Raw genomic sequence first — 21,237 nt, forward strand, 5'->3', positions numbered from 1 at the left:
GAGCAGGTCCTCACCCCGGGCTGGAAGCTGGAGTCCTCTCAAACCAACCTCCTTTGCTGTCAGATACATGCTCATAGCCTCTGCAAAGAAAAGAAAAAGGAACGGGGCGAGAGGGCATCCCTGACGGACTGATCTGGTCAACTCAAAACTCGGCCCCCGTCCTCCTGCCATCAACACTTGGCTACGAGCTGTGGAATATAGAGCCGCCACTCCTCGAATCCAGTCTGGCTCAAAACCTAGGTGAAGCATAGTGCCCTCTAGAAAACCCCAATCGACTCTATCGTATGCCTTCTCAAAATCGAGAAGCATAACGACCAAGTCCTCACCGAGAAATCTAGCTCGGGCCGTCGCTTCCCAGAAGGTGAAAATGTTGTCAAGGATACTGCGCTCCTTGACGAATCCTGTCTGGGTAGCATGAATCAAATCCCCAAGGAAGGGCTGGATCCTCAAACTCAAGGCCTTTGCTAGGACCTTGTAGACAGTATTGAGGATCGTAATAGGCCTCCAATGCTGAATATCATCTGACACTCCCTCCCCCTTGGGGATAAGAAAGATCAAGCCCTCTGAAAAACTCTGTAGCATCACCCCAGTGTCCAAAACATATTGAAAACCCCTGCGGAGGCCTCGCCCCAAAAGGTCCCAATAGCGCATAAAAAAGGCAGGCGTCAATCCGTCCTCCCCAGGGCAACTATGACGCGGAAGGACCCTCAAAGCCTCAACAAGCTCATCCTTTGAAAGGGGCTCACCCAAAACTGTGCGCATACGATCTGTGACCCTCCTCTGCACATGGGCCCACACAGTCTGTCTGCAAGCATCACGTGCCTCCGTGGCTGGCTCCGCTGAAAGCAGGTCTCTATAGAACTCAGTGGCAATAGCTCTAATCTCCCCGGGCTCAGTGGCTAACGAGCCGTCCTGCCTCCTGAGCTGGCGTACTCCTGCTCGAGCATGGCGGGGTTCGATGATCTCAAAAAACTCCCCAGTCACTCTATCACCAAGCTGCGTCTGCTGAGAGGCTTGGCGATGATAGTAGAACTCGTGTCTCTACTTCTCTGCCTCTCTAACCTCCTGGCGTGCCTGGCTCAGCTGGGACGCCACCCACTCACATGTAGGCAGCTACTCCTGAAGACGCTGGAGCGAAGCAAGGCTACGTCTCAAGCGACGCTCCCGCTCTTGTGTCTCTCCCAGCCGTGTCAAGGCTGTAGCATGCAAAAAAGAGCTGAGCTCGATGAGTCCCTGGGCACACTGGCTTGTTGCATCCAGGTCAGAGCTCTAGCTATCATGCCATATCCTCTCAATGTCCTCAAAAAGACTAGGGTCTGTAAGTATCCTCTCTGGGATCCTCAATTGCAAGCTGGTCTCCCGTGTCCTCTTCTCAAGTGTCAAAATAACTGGCGCATGGTCTGAAAAAGAGGTGCCAGCGAGAATGCCAACGGAGCCACCGCGCTCCCCGAACCTGTCGCCCACATAGAAGCGATCAATCCGTGATAGATTAGTCCCTCCCTGCCGACGATCCGACCGAGAAAAAATGTGCCTGGAGGTGTTCCACCTCTGTGGCGAGGCTCGCTTCCTCTTTTGGCGAAAGAGAAAGCCTGATGGGGGTATCCTTAGGGGCGGGCGAGGGGGCTGCGGAAGAGTCCCTCTGAGGTGGGGCGGGAAGAACCTCCATCAGAGTCTGAAGCTGAGTCGAGGGCGAAGCGAAGATGGAGGGTCCTGCAAGAACCAAGCTGCACGAAAAAGCGGAGCGGGAAGGGCAGAAGACAGAGGGGGAGGGGCGGAAGACAGAGGGGGAGGGGCAAAAGACAGAGGAGAAGACCGGGGGGGGGGGGGGGGGGGCGGCGGAAGATAGAGGCGGAAAAAGGGGGCAGCGGGGAGCGAAAGGGTGCGGGAAAAAGCGCGAGAGGGGGGGGGGGGGGACGTGGAGGAAGGGGGGAGCGGGGGGCGTGAAGGAGACGGGGGCAGGCGGGCAGGGGAGATGGGCGCGAAAGGGGGGGCGGGGGGCGCGCAAAGCACAGGGGCGCGGAGGGGGGGTGCGAGCAGGCGAGGAGAGGCGAAGGCTCGAAGGCGGGGAGGGGGGGTGCGAGCAGGCTGGGAAGGGCGAAGGCAGCTCGAGCAGAGGGGGGGGCGAAAGCTTCAGCGAACGATTACACCATGGCCTCTGTTGTGGGTGTCCGGGAGATGCCGGATTATCCATATACAAATGCCATAACACAGCCCAACACAAGGCAACTGAGTCGGAACATAGGCTGTAGAAATGCCGAGCCAACAACATAATCCATATACCTTCGTGTGGGTATTGATTCTTCCCCAAAAACCACGGGTCTTCATGCAATAGAGCTGGTATAGCAAGTACAACTCTCCATTCAGCCAGTACAGCAGGTACAAAGGCTCGTACAACAAGTACAATGGCTAGAAATCATAATAAATGATTAAATACCCTTGCCTTCAGTATTTCTTCGCGATGGAAGCCTCCAAAACAGTCCCCAACAGCCGGTATTCTTCATGGGCAGCCTTCAAGAGAGAGAAAAAGAGAGTAGCCATCATTAGGGCAGCCTGTAACGGTGGTAGAGGCTAGTGTGCAGCAAGAGAGCCTCCACTAATGAAGAGAGAGGGCTCCAATTTATAGATTTGGGCCTCCCATGAGCTAAAATGGCAGGAGAAGGCTATAATGACAAGTGGAGAGCCACTCAATAGCTGAAGTGACAAGTGTGAGGCCACTTGTCTCACTTTGATCCACTTTCTAACAAGTGTCAGGCCACTTGTCTCACTTTGGTCCACTTTCTTGCCACATGTCCCAATCTAAGAGATGGGTCCTTCCATAAACTTTATCTCTAAAAATATCCCAACTGGTAGACATTCTGTCGTAGGCACTTTGCTAACTCTTGGTATCTGCTCAATTCCAGATGTAATGACGCAAATAGAATTTCCATCGGAGTCGGGCCAAAAATAGCAACTCTCCTAAATTTTAGGAGTGTGGTCCTTTGTATTCTAGGATAATCCCCCATTCCCAAAGCTTGTACTTTCCAAATATTTAGACATCCTGGAGTCCACCAGACCCCTTTCATACTGGGAAATGTCCAGGCTGGTGATATCCTTCCTAGCATTTTAAAAGTTGTCTACAACTTTAAGCTTGAAGCCACATATTCAAGATATAATCATGTCCCATCAAGTGGGCGAGATGAGAGAGTCTCAAAAATCCAATATAATTGAAGAATCCATGTTCCAAAGAAATGGGTGAGACTAAATAAGTCTCCATAATACAAATATTAATATCATGTCCCAAAATAAATGGGCGAGAATTCCATGGAAGATATGCTAGACATAGGCACAAGAGCCAATTGTGTCTCAATCACCAATATCAATGAGATAATCATATGCCAATGAAAATCACCAATCAGGTGCTAAGACACTTAAATAAGTGCCATGCACAAGAAACTAGTGTCTCGCACAGAAACATGTGCTATGCACACAAACTGGTGTCATTCAAGAGCACAAACCATGGTGACAGAAAAGCTGGTTCTCCATAGTTCTGGGAATCCTTTCTCCCAATCCCAACTGTTTCCATGTTCTCCCATACAATCCCAACTCTGATCAACAAGCATGGTGTGGAAACAATGAAACACTCACTCCACAATCGTAACACGAATCCACGTGTATAGTGGAGTGTTCATTGAATTGCCCTCTCACAATCCCAACATGAATCCACATGCATGGTGACATGAACAATGAACCTCTTGGCCTCTGTATGAGGAGATAGTGATTCTAATATGGCTTTTAAAAATGAATAAATCCATGTCCCAAATAAATGGGCGAGACAAAACAGTCCCATAAGTCCAAATATCATAATCATGTCCCAAGTAAATGGGCGAGACAAATCAGTCCTGTCACCAGCCTGGACATTTCCCAGTATGAAAGGGGTCTGGTGGACTCCAGGATGTCTAAATATTTGGAAAGTACAAGCTTTGGGAATGGGGGATTATCCTAGAATACAAAGGACCACACTCCTAAAATTTAGGAGAGTTGCTATTTTTGGCCCGACTCCGAGGGAAATTCTGTGCGTCATTACATCTAGAATTGAGCAGATTGTTGGGTTTTATGCTGTGTATGCACCCAGAGGAGTGCTAGTGATCATCAGTAGATTACTGAGGCACTTTTTACTTCAGTTAGTGGAGGTTTTTTCCCCAGTTTAGCCTAGTTTCACTTATATTCAGTTTATAGGTGTTTTGGTCCACCCGGCACATTTTATGGCCGGACATGTGAACACATATCTTTAGGTCACTATTATGTGGCTATTGTACTTCACTTTCAATCAAGCATAATACTAAAGTCGTGTTCTCTCTCTCTCTCTCTCGTTCTCCACGCTTGTTTGCAGCATCTCCAAACCCTAACCCTAACACCTTCATTGCCTTCATTTGGTATCAGAGCTTTGAAGGCTTGCCTTGCCTTGCCCGTACACTGCCAGGTTATTATTGCTGCTGCCCGTACAACTCCGTACATCATTCTTGCTGCCCGTACACCTGAGCGCCGCCTGCAGTAATCGTACAGTTGCTCGCCTGCAGCAGCCGTTGTACCTGTTCGTCGCTGTCAGCACCTGTACCTGCTCCGTACAGTCAGCGTTGACTGTACTTGTCAACGCTGGTCGTCTGTCATCTACTCAGTCGACTGCTGCAACAGGCGTCGCCTTGCTCTTCACTGTGCAACAGGCGTGGCCTTGCTTCCGTACAGTCAGCGCCGCCTTCAGGTACTGTACCTGCCCGTGTACAGACTGCGCCGCCTTCAGGTACTGTACCTGCCCCGTACACCTGTCAGTGCCGCCTTCAGCATCTGGTCGCCTTGCTCTGTGCTGCATACCTGCTTCTGTACCAGTCGATTGTACCTTCTGTACATTCGACTGAAGCTTCAACACTGTACTGCTTCGACTGTACCTGCTGTACATCCACTGTACTTCACCTGTACCTGCAGTCTGCTCCGTATAGTAAACTGTACCTGCACAGTACAACAGTGAAGTCATTCGCATTGCAGTCAACTTGTACCTGCTAACATCACACTGTGGTAAGCATTACAAGTTTTGAATATTGGGCATTTTTATTTTCTCTGTGAAAATCTACAGGCAAATACAGGCAGACTTTCTAGCAAAGAACTATACAGGTTTTTTGCACAGTTTGGGTGCAGTAAATTTGGGCAATTTTTGGGGCATTTTGGCATTGTGTACGCCATTTGCTGCTCTACTCAGTCACTGGTGCATTGAGCTGCACATTCAGAGGATTGAGAGTGCAGGCATATTTGGGTGAACTGTATTCAGTGGAGTACAGTTATTTTCAGGGTTTCTTGCTATTGAGTTTTTTGATACACAGGTACAACATTGTGCGTAGGCATAATGGCAAATCAACAGCAAAGTGATGTATTCACGTATTTGTCTAAGGAAGACAAATTGGATGGCACGAACTACTCCTTGTGGAGTTTTATGCTGAAAAATGTGCTTGTGGCAAAAGGTCTTTGGGATTTTGTTAGTGGTGATGAACCACGTCCAGGTCCATTGGCTCCAGAGACTCCTCCCCAAGGGGGTGCTCGTGGACGAGGACAACAGGTACAGGCTCCAGGGCAGCCATTGCCTGTTCAAAGAACAAATGCTCAAAAGACATGGGATGCCAGGGATGCACAAGCTTTGTCACTCATTGCATTGTCAGTACAGAGGTCCATTATACCTCATATTCGTTCAGCTGGCTCTTCACAGAATGCATGGGTGACTTTGGAGCAGATGTATGCTGCTCGTAATGAGGCAAGGATCTCATTTTTGAAACGAGAGCTGGAAAATCAAAAAATGAATGAAGGAGATGATATGTCTAGCCACTTAACCAAGCTGCAGGATTTGAGAGAGCAACTCATCAATGTGGATGAGATTATTCCTGAAACACAGCTTGTGTCCACCATCTTGCACTCTTTGCCAAGATCTTACTTGGCTTTTCATACCTCTTTGAACCTCAGCATGAGGAATGCTGTTGAACCCCTCAAGTATCAGGAACTTGTTGCTCTCTTACTACAAGAGGAGCAAATGAGGAAGAATATGAATATGAACACAAATGCTGAACAAGCATTTACTACAGGTCAAAAGGGGAAAGGAAAAACTCAGCCAAAGAGTTCAAATCAAAATTCAGGTGATGGTGGTTCTTCACAGGATACCAAGAAAGGTGATGGACAGCCCAAGAAGAAGGGCAAATGTCATTACTGTAAGAAGCCAGGTCACTACATCACGGAATGTAGGAATAGGATTGCCAAAGAGAAGGCAAAGGAAGCTGGGATGTCTGTTAATGATGCTTCTAAAGCTCCTCCAGAGACTGCTTCTTTTGTTGAGGACAGGGATTACTGTTTTTATACATGCAGCTATGATGCCTCTTGGTCTTCACAGGCACTCAGTTTGACAGAGCATGCATGTACTTGGTATTTTGATAGTGGTGCCTCAAAACATATCACATCTCGCAGGGATTTGTTTAGTCATGTTGGCCCTGCCCCTGTTGGCAAAACTGTTCAGTGTGCCAACAATGCTTCATATCCAGTTCGTGGCATTGGGGAGATTCAGCTCACAGCCATTGATGGCTCCATTCTCCGCCTTACAGATGCCTTATATGTACCAGGGATAAAGAAGAATTTGTTGTCCATTTCTTCTTTAGCACATTGTGGTATGCAAGTCCACTTTGATGATGATAAATGCATGGTCAGAGACAAAGCTAATGCCTTGACCTTGATGCTTACTGGTACATTATGTCATGGACTTTATCAGCTGGATGCATTTCAGCCAGTGGATCAGTCTGCTTATAATGCATTCACTCTTACTCCAGCTATGGTTGATGCGGAGTTATGGCATGCTCGCATGGGGCATGTAAATTTTGGTAGTCTTATGCTTATGCAGCGACATAACATGTTTACAGATCTACCTCTCATGGAGAAGCCTCCAGATCACATTTGTGAAGGATGTATTTTGGGAAAAATGCATAGGTTTTCCTTCCCACGTGATCAGGCTCTAAGAGCAACTGCAAAGTTGCAGCTTATACACAGTGATCTTTGTGGTCCCATGCAGACGAAGTCATTAGGTGGTTGCTTCTGTTTTGCAACATTTATTGATGACTTCTCTCGTATATGCTGGGTCTATCCTTTGTCACAGAAATCACAGGTATATGATGCATTTTTGGCCTTTGTAGCACTTGCTGAGACAGAGTCAGGATGCAAGGTCAAGACTCTCCGTTCTGACCGAGGGGGGGAATATATGTCACATATGCTGAATTCCTTTCTTAGGAGTAGAGGTATAAAACATCAGTATACTACTCCTTACACTCCACAGCAGAATGGGGTTGAAAGGAAGAATCGGTCACTCATGGAGATGGCCAGATGTATGCTAAAGGCAAAAAGGCTACCACATATCTTTTGGGTGGAAGCTGTCATGTGTGCTTGTCATATTTTGAATCGATGTCCCGCAAAGGCATTGGTTTCTATTACTCCTTTTGAGGCTTGGCATGGCCGCAAGCCTTCTGTATCGCATTTTCCTATCTTTGGGTGTCTTGCATATGCACACATACCCAAAGAGTTGAGGAGGAAGCTGGATGATAAAGCCACAAAATGCATTTTTGTTGGGTATAGCCGTGAGAGCAAGGGCTACAGGTTATATGACCCACTATCCAGGAAGATATTCACTAGTCGGGATGTGATTTTTGATGAAAAATCAGAAATATCCATGGCTGGTTATGAGGCAAATCAGGCTGAAAATGATGTGTTTGAAGGTCTACTACCTATGGAATTTCATTCCACAGTTGGTGATCCAACTAATGAGGGTACAGGACAGCCAGCAAATGATGTAGGTGGTGCAGAAATTCAGCAACAAAATGAGCCAGAAGCTGAACCAAATATGGGGCAGCAGGCACCACAGGTCAGACATATACCTAGATGGTATTTGAGGACATTACAGGACAGCCATTTAGAGGGTCCTCTTGCTGGTCGTACTCGTAGGGAGACAAGGACCAATGAGCATGCACACATCATGGATTTGAATCTGGTTATGGCAGCCAGTTTACAGGATGATGATGAGCCTGATTCATTTGTGGATGCACGAGATAATGTGCATTGGAACAAAGCCATGCAGGATGAGCTTGATTCTATTAAAAGGAATCAAACATGGGATTTGGTTGATCTGCCCAAAGGCAAGAAAGCAATTGGTACTAAATGGGTCTATAAGTTGAAAAGACATGCAGATGGATCCATTGACAGGTACAAAGCCCGTCTAGTTGCAAAGGGCTATGCACAGAAGAAGGGCATTGATTATGAGGAGACATTTGCTCCTACATCCCGTATGTCGACACTTAGGTGTGTCATTGCATTGGCTGCACATCGTGGTTGGGTTGTTCACCAGTTGGACATAAAGACTGCATTCCTACATGGGGACCTCGAGGAGGAAGTTTATGTATTTCAGCCCATGGGTTTTGCAGAACATGGTCAAGAGGGGAAAGTTTGCAGGCTGAAAAAGGCCTTGTATGGTTTGAAACAAGCTCCACGAGCTTGGTATGCAAAAATAGATGCTTTCCTACTCACTCAGGGATTTGTGAACAGTCCATCAGAAGCCACTTTGTATGTAAAGAAAGAAGAGACAGATCTGTTGGTCATCAGTCTTTATGTGGATGATCTCTTGCTCATGGGATCAAATGATGACAAAATTGCAGCTTTTAAGGAGATACTGCAACAGACATTTGACATGTCTGACTTGGGGCTTGTACATTACTATTTGGGCATACAGTTTGTGCAGGATAACAGAGGCATTGGGTTGTTACAATCACGTTATGTTGCTAAACTTCTGGAGAAGTTTAAATTTCAGGATTGCAAGCCTATTAGTACTCCTATGGAGCCTGGGATGAAACTGTCACTACAAGATGACAGTATTTCCTTTGATGCCACTACATATGCTCAGGCTATTGGGTGCCTCATTTACTTGTGTAATACAAGGCCAGATATTCAGTATGCAGTCTCTCAGTTGAGCAGATTCATGCACAGCCCGCGGTTGTCACATTGGCAAGCTATGAAGCGTGTATTCCGTTATTTGCAGGGTACGTTGTCTCTTGGATTGCTTTATCCTGAGGGGGGTGACATGCAGTTATACGCTTACAGTGATTCAGATTGGGCTGGTGATTTTGATACCAGACATTCCACTAGTGGAAATTGTTTCTTTCTTGGCTCTTCATGCATTTCTTGGCTAAGCAAGAAACAGACCACAGTGGCCACTTCGTCTTGTGAGGCAGAGTACAGAGCAGCCTACACTACTACTGTTGAGTGTGTTTGGCTGCGTCGTCTCATGACTGATATGGATATTTCAGTGGAGGAGCCTACACCTATCTATACTGATAGTCAGAGTGCCATTGCTTTGGCCAGGAATCCTGTGTTTCATGCTCGCACGAAACACATTGAGATTCACTATCATTTTGTTCGGGAGAGACTCCTGGCAGGAGATATCAGTCTGATCTACTGTCCTACAGATCAGAATGTGGCAGACATCTTCACCAAGGCATTACCACGTCCGAAATTTGAAGCATTCCGCAGTGCTTTGAATTTGTTTCCTTTTGGTGGATGATGTACAGTGATCACATATCACTCCAGGGGGGTTTGTTGGGTTTTATGCTGTGTATGCACCCAGAGGAGTGCTAGTGATCATCAGTAGATTACTGGGGCACTTTTTACTTCAGTTAGTGGAGGTTTTTTCCCCCAGTTTAGCCTAGTTTCACTTATATTCAGTTTATAGGTGTTTTGGTCCACCCGGCACATTTTATGGCCGGACATGTGAACACATATCTTTAGGTCACTATTATGTGGCTATTGTACTTCACTTTCAATCAAGCATAATACTAAAGTCGTGTTCTCTCTCTCTCTCTCGTTCTCCACGCTTGTTTGCAGCATCTCCAAACCCTAACCCTAACACCTTCATTGCCTTCACAGATACCAAGAGTTGGCAAAGTGCCTAGACAGAATGTCTACCAGTTGTGGGATATTTTTAGAGAGAAAGTTTATGGAAGGACTCATCTCTTAGATTGGGACATGTGGCAAGAAAGTGGACCAAAGTGAGACAAGTGGCCTGACACTTGTTAGAAAGTGGATGAAAGTGAGACAAGTGGCCTCACACTTGTCACTTTAGCTATTGTGTGGCTCTCCACTTGTCATTGTAGCCTTCTCTTGCCATTTTAGCTCATGGGAGGCCCAAATCTATAAATTGGAGCCCTCTCTCTTCATTAATAGAGGCTCTCTTGCTGCACACTAGCCTCTACCACCGTTACAGGCTGCCCTAATGATGGCTACTCTCTTTCTCTCTCTCTCTTGGCTGCCCATGAACAATACCGGCTGTTGGGGACTGTTTTGGAGGCTTCCATCGCGAAGAAATACTGAAGGCAAGGATATTTAATCATTTATTATGATTTCTAGCCATTGTACTTGTTGTACCAGCCTTTGTACCTATTGTACCAACCATTGTACTAGTTGTATCAGTCCTTGTACTTGTTGTACCAGCCTTTGTACATGCTGTACTTGTTGTACCAGCCACCGTACCAGCTGTACCAGCCACTGTACCACTTGTTGTATCAGCCATTGTACCGGCTGTACCAACCATTGTACCTACTGTACCGGTTGAATGGAGAGTTGTACTTGCTGTACCAGCTCTATTGCATGAAGACCCATGGTTTTTGGGGAAGAATCAGTACCCACACGGAGGTATATGGATTACGTTGTTGGCTCGGCATTTCTACAGCCTATGTTTCGGCTCAGTTGCCTTGTGTTGGGCTGTGTTATGGCATTTGTATATGGATAATCCGGCATCTCCCGTGGGGAGAGTAAGGCTCTCAAAGCTTGTACATGATATTATTCTCCTTGGGTAATAAAATACTCCAAGGGGGGGGGGGGGGGGGGGGTCGGCCCATTCCGGCCTCTATGCGGTGTCACACGTGCAAGCTCCATTTTCAGCATTTGTGGATGTTTTTTCCAGCTTTTATGTTTAAGTGTTTTGATATGCTTTGATGGTATCAACAAGTGTGCCAAAGGCCCTAGTGCCCCGGCCCTAGTGCCTCGGGTGCCGTGAGTCTCAAGTCCCCTGCCAACAAGGCATCGGTCCACATGAACCTTGGCATAGACATAAGTCCTGTTTCAACCAGGCATCATGTCCACTTTACCACTTGCACTCCGTGTTGGTACTCTGACCACACACCTTGGATGAGAGGTGGGCTCAAGTAACAAGATAAAACAATCACTCGCAAGCATAGATAACCTGGTGTTCCATAAGCATTTCTGCTACACATAGTTTATAGGGATTTCGGCCACCAACTCACACTACCCTCTCAAGTGCCCATGTTCCCTTCCATCTGCTCTCTATTGTTCCACCCACATATGGTAGAAACAATCTTCAAGATAGCACGTAGGACAAGAGAACATTACACACATCATGTTGTGCTCGACACTACCCTCTGAAGTGCCCATGTTTCTTTCCATCTGCTCTCTATTATTCCACCCACACATGGTAGAAACAATCTTCAAGAGAGCACGTAGGACAAGAGAACACTATACGGGTATGTGAACCATGAGTTTCATGAGTCCAATGCATCCCAAATAAAGGGAGCTATAAAGAATAATCCATCCTAGTAAAAGGGAGTCATAAACATAATCCATAAACCTGAGGATGGATCCAAATCCCTAGAAAAGAAGTCCAGGAATCCATAGACCTGTATACCATAACTCTTACCACATACTCCGTGCTAACCACACACCTTGGAGTAGAGGTGGACTTTATCCGTAAAAGCATCATATCCATGAGATATCCAAAGATTTCTTCTCTATAAACTCGGACAGATTCGTCCATAGAAATTGCTTGTGAAGCCCAATATCTATATAAATCTCGTCCAAGAAAGAAATCTCCATAGATATAATCCATCCCAATAAAGGGAGCCATAAACAATGTTTCCCTGAAACCATGTCAAGGCAAACAACACCACCTTTCTCCTTGCATGGCTATACAAGGGTTAGTGAACATCAAAAACACTTCATAGTAAATAGCAAAAGCACCAACTTTGCAAACTCAAAGTATACTTAGCTTTTCTTTGCTAGGTTGATCATGAAGCCAAAAGAAATATCTCGTCACCATATCCTTAAGATATCCTGAGATATATCTCCATATAGCTTGCTTGTAAGCTTGATAATATAATCCACAATATCCATATGGAAAGAGTGCTAAATGTGTGCACATAAAGCCAACTTCACGCTTCCAAGATAAAATTTTGTGAGTTCATAAATCCTTAGATCAACAAGCTGTCTACTGCTCATGCTCTTGCTTCATAAGCTATGAAGCGACTGGCCATGCTTAACAACAATGATGGTAAGTGTGGTCCCCACTTGAGATCTTTTCTCTTCCTTATTGATAGAAGGAAGCCTCCGCTTCCAAGAAAGCCTATGCTCTGATACCAATGGAACTCGCGGTGCCGCCCGGGGGACTAGGGCCTTTGACACACTTGTTGATACCATCAATGCATATTAAAATATTTAAACATGGCCACAACCTTAACACATATCCATCACCACTTTGCATAAAACATAAAAGCTGGACAAAACATCCACAAATGCTGAAAATGGAGCGTGAACGTGTGACGCCGCATAGAGGCCGGAATGGGCCTGCCTCCCCCCCCCCCTTGGAGTATTTTATTACCCAAGGAGAATAATATCATGTACAAGCTTTGAGGGCCTTACTCTCCCCACGGGAGATGCCGGATTATCCATATACAAATGTTGTAACACAGCCCAACACAAGGCAACTAAGCCGGAACATAGGCTGTAGAAATGCCGAGCCAACAACATAATCCATATACCTCTGTGTGGGTACTGATTCTTTCCCAAAAACCACGGGTCTTCATGCAATAGAGCTGGTACAGCAAGTACAACTCTCCATTCAGTCGGTACAGTAGGTACAATGGTTGGTACAGCGGGTACAATGGTTGGTACAACAAGTACAAATGTTGGTACAGCAAGTACTACAAGTACAAGGACTACAGCCAAGACAATGGCTGGTAAAGCAGGTACAAAGGTTGGTACAACAAGTACAATGGCTAGAAATCATAATAAATGATTAAATACCCTTGCCTTCAGTATTTCTTCGCGATGGAAGCCTCCAAAACAGTCCCCAACAGCCGGTATTCTTCATGGGCAGCCTTCAAGAGAGAGAGAAAGAGAGTAGCCATCATTAGGGGAGCCTGTAACGGTGGTAGAGGCTAGTGTGCAGCAAGAGAGCCTCCATTAATGAAGAGAGAGGGCTCCAATTTATAGATTTGGGCCTCCCATGAGCTAAAATGGCAAGAGAAAGGCTACAATGATAAGTGGAGAGCCACTCAATAGCTGAAGTGACAAGTGTGAGGCCACTTGTCTCACTTTAATCCACTTTCTAACAACTGTCAGGCCACTTGTCTCACTTTGGTCCACTTTCTTGCCACATGTCCCAATCTAAGAGATGGGTCCTTCCATAAACTTTATCTCTAAAAATATCCCAACTGGTAGACATTCTGTCATAGGCACTTTGCCAACTCTTGGTATCTGCTTAATTCCAGATGTAATGACGCGAACAAAATTTCTATCGGAGTCGGGTCAAAAATAGCAACTCTCCTAAATTTTAGGAGTGTGGTCCTTTGTATTCTAGGATAATCCCCCATTTCCAAAGCTTGTACTTTCCAAATATTTAGACATCCTGGAGTCCACCAGACCCCTTTAATACTGGGAAATGTCCAGGCTGGTGACATGGACTCAGATGCTTCATCGTCTTCGAGTGAGGAGGCAGTTGGCTTCACCGCAAAGGATACCCGGGAATGGATTGTTGACAGTGGTGCTTCGAGGCACATGACTCCGTCCCGAGACTTCTTTTTGGATCTGAAACGGCAGTCAGGTCGCATCTTCATTGGCGACAACTCCACCATTCCGATACGCAGTGAGGGCTGGATGGAGATTATTCCTGACGGCAAGGGGGGTAAGCATGCCTCCCTTGTTCTTTACGTCCCTGCTAGTGCATGAAGTATGCAAGATTGGCTTTCGGGTGGAATTTGAGGAGCATTCAGTTGCTCTATGGGACCGTGAGACTGGCCAGGTTGTGTGGGAAGGGGTGTGGAGAATGGTATCTACAAGCTCTCTGCACTTTCCGACAGGTTCTCAGGTCGGAGATCTGTGGCACTTTCGTTTTGGCCACTTAAATGTGGATGCACTATGGCGAGCTTTCCGGGACTGGATGGTGGTTGGCTTGCCAGATGTTGGCAGCAGGCAAGGATGTTGCAGTTCTTGCATACGTGGTAAGCAGCACATGGAATCCTTTCCGAAGCATACTTCCAGGCAGGCTTCAAAACCATTGGAGTTGATTCACACCGACTTGTGTGGACCATAGTCACATGGGAACGCCGTTCCACTGGTGTGGAACGGGGGAACGTGGAGGAAGCCACCTTGGGAACGGTGGAACATGGAGCAACGTTTTTTTTATTTTTTTTTTCCTGATTCGCGAAACGGCAGCGTTAACGATTTTTTTTCCCAGATTTGGCAGCCGACACTGGACAGTGTATCCGTTTTTTTTTTTAATAAAACGGGTGCCCAACGTTTTGGGCACCCTTTAAACAAGGCCCAAAATTTGGGCCTTTTTTAAAGGGTGCCCAAAACGTTGGGCACCCGTTTTATTTTAAAAAAAAAACGGATACCTGCGTTGAGCGCCGCCGCCGACCCCTTAAAAAAAAACAAAACAAAAAACGAAAAGATTATGCAACGTAAAAAAAAAACTTTGAAAGAAAGACGCCCTGCAGGCTGCCCTGCAACGTTAAAAAAAAAACGTCAATATCAACGTTAAAAAAAAAACGTACCTCTCTGAGAACTTATAAAATCTTGCACAGTGCAGCTGCAAGTACAGTGTGCACACTGCATAGCCAAGTACAATCTCTCTCTCTCATAGCCAAGTACAATCTCTCTCTCTCTCTCTCTCTCATATAATGCCTCCTAAGGGAACCAAGACAGCTTTCTCTCTCTCATAGCCAAGTACAATCTCTCTCTCTCTCTCTCTCTCTCTCTCTCTCATATAATGCCTCCTAAGGGAACCAAGAGAGCCAAGAAGAACGAAGCATGGTCATGGTGGGATGAGGTGGATATTCTTGAGGCCAATCAAGGCGGAGGAGCTAGGAAGTGGAAATGTCGCTATTGTGGCAGCACCAAACATGGGGGAGTCAACCGAGTTCGAGGTCACCTAATCCATGAGCCGGGACAAGAAATCCAACCATGCTTGTCAATCTCTGCTGAGAAAAAGAGAGAGCTAGAAGCTAGGCATAATGAAGTGATTTTTCGTGCTCCTCCTCCAAGAGCTATGGTTGCGAACCCATCATTCTTTACAACTCCTTCAAGCAACTTCTCCACATCCGTAGGCTCTTCTTCCCTGCATCAACCGCCACCCCCCAGAGGCACGCAAAGAACTCCTGCGGGTTCTTGGAATCCACGCAAACGAGAAGCCGTGGATGCAGCTATTGCAAGGTTCTTCTACCATGACCACATCGCTTTCAATGTGGCAAGGTCCCCTTATTTTCGGGAAATGGTTCGTCTCATTGCTGAATTTGGACCAACCTACACTCCCCCTTCTTCGGAGAGCCTTCGAACCACGCTTTTGGCAAAGGAAAAGGAAGCTGTTGAGCAAGCCATGCAAAACGTCAAGGAAGGGTGGCAACGCAACTGTGTCTCCATCATTAGTGATGGATGGAGTGATAGCCAATCTCGCTCCATCCATGGCATCATCGCATACTCTCGAGGGAACACATTTTTTGTGTCTTCCCATGATGCCTCTCCAACGGGCAAGTATGCCGACGTCATCGTGGAGGAATGGGCAGAGGCAATTGAGCAAGTGGGTTCTCAAGATGTGATCCAGGTCATTGGTGATGGGGAGGCCTCAAATCGAGCTGCAGGCGACCTTCTTTTGGCAAGGTATCAACACATCACATTCACTCCATGCATTGCACATGGCTTGAATAATCTTCTGAAAGACATTGATGGTCTTTCATGGGTAGCACCATGCATAGCAAAGGGAAAAGACATAGTTTCATTCATCACTCGGCACACATTTAGCCTCTCCGAGTTTAGGAAAAGATCCCCAAACTTGGATCTTAAAAAATATTCGGAAACTCGGGTACTCGAGAGCTACAACGGCTTGCAATGCGCATTCTCAGTCAGAATGCAAGTTCTTCTCCAATTGAGCAACTATGGAGTGTTTTTAGCCATGTTGCCTCGAAGAAGAGAAATCGGCTACTCACTACCAGAACAAATGACCTAGCCAACTTGCGACTATTAGCCCAGGTTGCTAGTGGTGACTTTGACCATGAGAGCTTCATAGATATGGAGCCACAGTCTGAGTCGGATGATGACGACCCTCCACCTCCACCTCCACCTCCACCTCCACCTGCACCTGCATCGATGCATGATGCATCTATGGATGATCTAGCTGACATCTTTGCACCTATTTGATATCACCTAGGACTTTAGGTTTCTTTGTTCTTAGCTATCTAGCTTTCACTATGTGGCTGTACATTGTACAAGCTATTGTACTTCTGGTTTTCTAAATATGAACAAGGTCATTGAGTTTGCTATCAAATTCTTGTCTCTTTTTGTCTACTTTCAATTGTATATTTGTCTCTTTTTGCCTGCTTTTAATTGTATATTTGTCTACTCATGTGTATTGAAATATGATAACGTGTCGTTCCGGATCCCGTTCCGGATTGCAAGGGGTCCCGTTCCCGTTCCGGATTGGCCCCTCGTTCCCATATCCGTTCCCGTTCCCTGGTGACTATGGTGTGGACGTCAGCAGACACCATCATTGGGAGGATCTCTCTATTTCATGTTGCTTGTTGATGACTTTACCAGATTCACATGGGTCTACTTTCTTTCACAGAAGGACCAAGCTTTTGCACGGTTCAAGGATTGGCACGTGATGGTGGAAAAAGAGTCTGGATTATAGGTAAAGACTCTCAGGGTTGACAAAGGGGGTGAATTCTCTCATTTTTCCCCACTCTCCATATTTTTTCCCAGTTTTCCATGGCTTGGGTGGCTGCCTTGTGATGGTAGCATGTCCCAGTAGCTGGCCGACTACATGGGTTCATCACCATGAGCTGGCCGACTGATCATTCAGGTCCACGACCTCTCACTGCTGCTGGCCGACTTGATACAGCTGGCCGACTGGTGCAGTTTACTGGTCGTGGAGAATACAGTCCCTGTCGGCTGCCCCTTCTACTAGCCGACTGGTCACTTGGGGATGGCCCCATAGCCCCCTTGCCATTGTATCTTGTTTACACTTTGGGATCTTGTGTATATAGAGCAGAGTTACACGCATATCTCTCTCCTTCTCTTGTGCTGTCTATTTTCTGCAATCTACTTGCTCTTGTGGTCTCAGATTTGGTTATCATCTCCGCTGCGTATTTTGACACAGTGATAGTGAGACTAGTGACTAGAACTATTATTTTTTTGGCTTCTCTAGATAGTAAACTGTCGTTTAACTTTTGAATTTTGATTGATTGCTTTTAGTATGTAACCCGTGGCATTTGAGTCATGGGTATTGAACGTTTGAGTGATTCCATTTCGTGAAACCTATTTTTGCTTTTGTTTACTGATAGCTCTCATTTTGGTAATTGTGTTGTTGTTCAGAAATGAATTGTTTTTCAAATTTAAAGTTTGCAGTTTTTCATTCATTTTTCTGTATATATACACACTATATAGTATATATTTTTTATGTTTTTACGTACCTTACCTATTTTTAACGTACCTCAAAATCTCAACCCATACTTGAATGTGTACCTTACGTACCTGATTCGTACCATACATTCCGTACCTTTCCTCCTTGAACGGTGGCTACCAAATTGTCTCCTTGCTCCTTCCAATCACTGTGCTTAGGTGCGCTTGAAGATCCTTGCATCGCAGATACTTGAGAATTTTATGTGGAGGTTTGGGGATTCTTTAATAAAGCCCCTGAGAGCTGGTAGGTCAGTTTTAAGTGGTTCATGGGCTGCCAAATTTAAATTAACCTTATATTATGGTCGATTGTTCTACATGTTATGCTTCCATGGCTGGCCGACTCTAGCCCTGGGCACTGGGCTAACTGCCCACGCCGCCGGCTATTCCTGCAGATGGGTCAGTCTCCTCCACTGGAACTAAAGCTGTCCTTAGCTGCATAGTGTCCATGCTTCCTCTCAAGAGCTGAAAGACCCAATTATGCATCATCCAAGATGCTGGCTGTCCTGTGCATTGTGAAACCACTTTGCATCCACCTCCAAGGCTTACAATCTGTCCATGCCTGGTTAGCACCAAGACTTGCAAAGCAAACTTCAGCACCTGAAAGATCTCATCCACTAATGCATCAGCTTAGATGGTGTAATACACCCGGCTAGGTGTGAACATTCATGGATACTATCTTGTGAAATAGATAGCATGTCAACTTAAGCAATGGACGCTAAAGTAAATAACAAAGCTGAAAGTAGAATTGCACAAGGACACCACTATTGGGGCCATGAATAAGCCGAGCCCCCTCCCCCCCCTTCAATACTGAGTATATTATTTGAGTATTTTAATTTTGTACAAAGTTCCAAGGGCTTGTGTTACATGCACTGAGGTTGACCGTGGTAACACGCAACAAAGCCTTCTTTCAACCTTTACTTTTATGAGATCTTTAGCATCCATTCATTGAGAGAGAGAGAGAGAGAGAGAAATGAAATGTTATATTAATGTCTTTAAAAGGCCAAAGTGACCTATGAGACCAAAGTTACAACCATGTGACATCTAATACACTGTCTGGAAAAGAAAAGAGATAGCCCCACAATACATCAGTAGGGGGGAAGCTAATGCTACTAGTCAAAATGGGGTACATGAGTACATGGATACATGAATACATGAATATGGGGGAGTACAAAAGTGACAGTGAGTACAACAGTATATGGCTGGAGTCGTAATCATCCTAGGAGCTCTAGCATGGGTCTCTGCCGGATGGCCTGGATATTTGCCATAGTGAGATGCCTAGTCAGACGAGCGCGATGCCTCGCAATGATGCTCTGAATCCTCCGGTGTAGCCCACCCTTATGGGGGAGCTGAATGATGATGTTCTAGGCTACCTTGGCCCTGGACAGCATGGGCATTGCTACATGCCCATAGGAAGTTGTGAATGAGCCATTGTACCTGTCCTATGCAAGTACAAGGAGGACCAACAAATGTCTTGGAGAACATAGTTAGCCTTCAGAAGCCTGCCACGGAGAGCCTCACCGTACACCTGCGCAAGACAAATGCTGTGATAAGGGGGGGCAATTTTCTTCTCTTAGGAGAAATCAATGCCCACCTTCAACACCCGAGATAGCGCATTGAGGTGCCCATAGGGATCCACTTAAAGGCCTCAAATGGATGCCATGTTACTGTGGGGGTGTCACCACCCAAAATCCCCAAGACTTGTGCAGGTTCCTTTCTCTCGAGGGCGAGGATGTTATCATTAGGCACTACAGGCACCCAGTGTGGTTCTTTCCCCCACCCCCATTTTTGTACTCCCTCTCTCTGAGTCTTGAGAGTGGCCAGCCATGGAAGGAGTGCCCCCCTTTATCTTTGTACACTTGCCTCTTGGGAGGGTTGTAATATGCTCTTGAGCCGATGTTTTTTTTTTTTTTTTTTTTTTTTTTTGTAATGGAAGGATTTTACTGAGAAAGATCTTTGCGACTGTTTGCTCTTCCAGGCTGCTCAACAGGGGGGAGAGAGTTTAGAGAGGGGGGGGCTGGAACTATGGCCGCTGGGGGTCCTATTTATAGGGTGTGTTGGAAAAAAAAAGAGTTTCTTATTTTTAGGCAGTGCGAAGAAAACCTGCACTTTTTTTATGCATTTCTCATCCTCCAACGGTTTGTATTCATATAAAGTTTGCCCACTTTTTATTTTTATGTTTGGAGGGGGGGCGCGGGGGTTGGGAGAGGGGGGGGGGGGGGGGTGTGTGCTGTGTGTGGGTAACTACCTAAGATTTCAAACATTAGCGAAGGCCTGCAGGTATGGCTGATGGTTGGCTTGCTTATTGGCAGGTGTGTTATTACGGGTACAGGAACAGGTTCCCCTTACATGCATTTGGGACGTCCATGGGCACCACATGCAAGAGTCATCTTTGCATACACATGGATGGATGCATGCATCATGCCAAGTGGGTGGAATAACTGGGGGAACTCCGAAAATGAGAAAACAGCCTGCTATTATGAATACAGGTCCTTACATTTCTTGGCCAAGGGGCTGGGTATGAATGCCACTTGATGAGCATGATTTCTAGAATCTAATAAATGTTGAGGTTTTCGGAATGATGTCTTGTGCAGGTGCTCAGGTCCTGGAAGCAACATGTCAAAGCGTGTGCCGTGGGCTAAACATTTGAAAGACGAGGAAACCAAGCAGTTTTTATCTTGCTGCTTCATTGACCCACAACAGTCGTGGTTAGGAAATGCCAACGTACAGCAAATTCCATTTGTACCGATGCCATTATCAGCATAGTTCATGCCATTTTGAGGCTCTTTGCTGGGCTCCAATCTGTAACAGGAATTATGTTTATTTCGTGTCCAAAAACTCTTGATGTATGCAATCCAAGTGTATTATCAAATGGATTTTTTATGCAGATATGGGCATTAGTATGAGAATTTGGTAGGGGTTTATTAGCCTGGCCCATGAGTTCAAATAACTTTAGATTATATTTGTTCAAAGTATCCAACAGAGAAGCCCTCTTTGGTTTAAAATTACATGATGAAGTTTTTCTATCAAACCACCATTACGAAATCAGAAGAAACATCTTCGTTATTTCCAAGTGAACATCTGCTACGCCTTCAAAAGACCCAAAGGGTCTATGAGACCAAAGAGTAATACAATAGCTCCATAAAAATACTAATCATTTGAGAAGTGAAAAAGAGAGTAGCTACATATACTATGAGCATGTGTTGATGTAAAAGGTAGTACAGGGCCATGTGGCTTATACAAGGTGCTAATATAGTGGGGTGGGAGGAGTCTATACTTCATCCATGGCAGTACCATCCTCTTGCATGATGGAGCACAAAGTTGTGATGATGTCCATCACGTGTGATGAGACCTCTCCATATCGTTGGAGTATATCCTAGATTCGCAATTGGCTTGTGGAAGGTGGGGATCCTTAGCAGTGGGGGTGCTTGGCTCTCAGAAGGGAATGTTCTCTCT

General features: G+C 45.9%; 1 protein-coding gene across 2 annotated transcripts in view; it reads left to right on the forward strand.

The window, feature by feature from the left end:
- Positions 1-20,668, forward strand: part of PME31 (pectin methylesterase 31) — an 84,587-nt gene extending 63,919 nt beyond the window's left edge. Inside the window, exons 5-6 of one of the 2 annotated variants that reach the window (XM_086805383.1) lie at positions 20,094-20,270; positions 20,376-20,668. In XM_086805383.1, the coding sequence (XP_086661509.1) occupies positions 20,094-20,270; positions 20,376-20,547 (349 nt within the window). In that variant the 3' untranslated portion in view covers positions 20,548-20,668. The remainder of the gene's footprint in view (positions 1-20,093; positions 20,271-20,375) is intronic. The other variant, XM_086805384.1, reaches the window with a different exon arrangement.
- The last annotated feature ends 569 nt before the right edge of the window (positions 20,669-21,237 follow it).

This window comes from Cibotium barometz, chromosome 11, assembly GCF_041138505.1.
Source record: "Cibotium barometz isolate CiBa-2024 chromosome 11, ASM4113850v1, whole genome shotgun sequence".
NCBI classification, from domain to species: domain Eukaryota; kingdom Viridiplantae; phylum Streptophyta; class Polypodiopsida; order Cyatheales; family Cibotiaceae; genus Cibotium; species Cibotium barometz.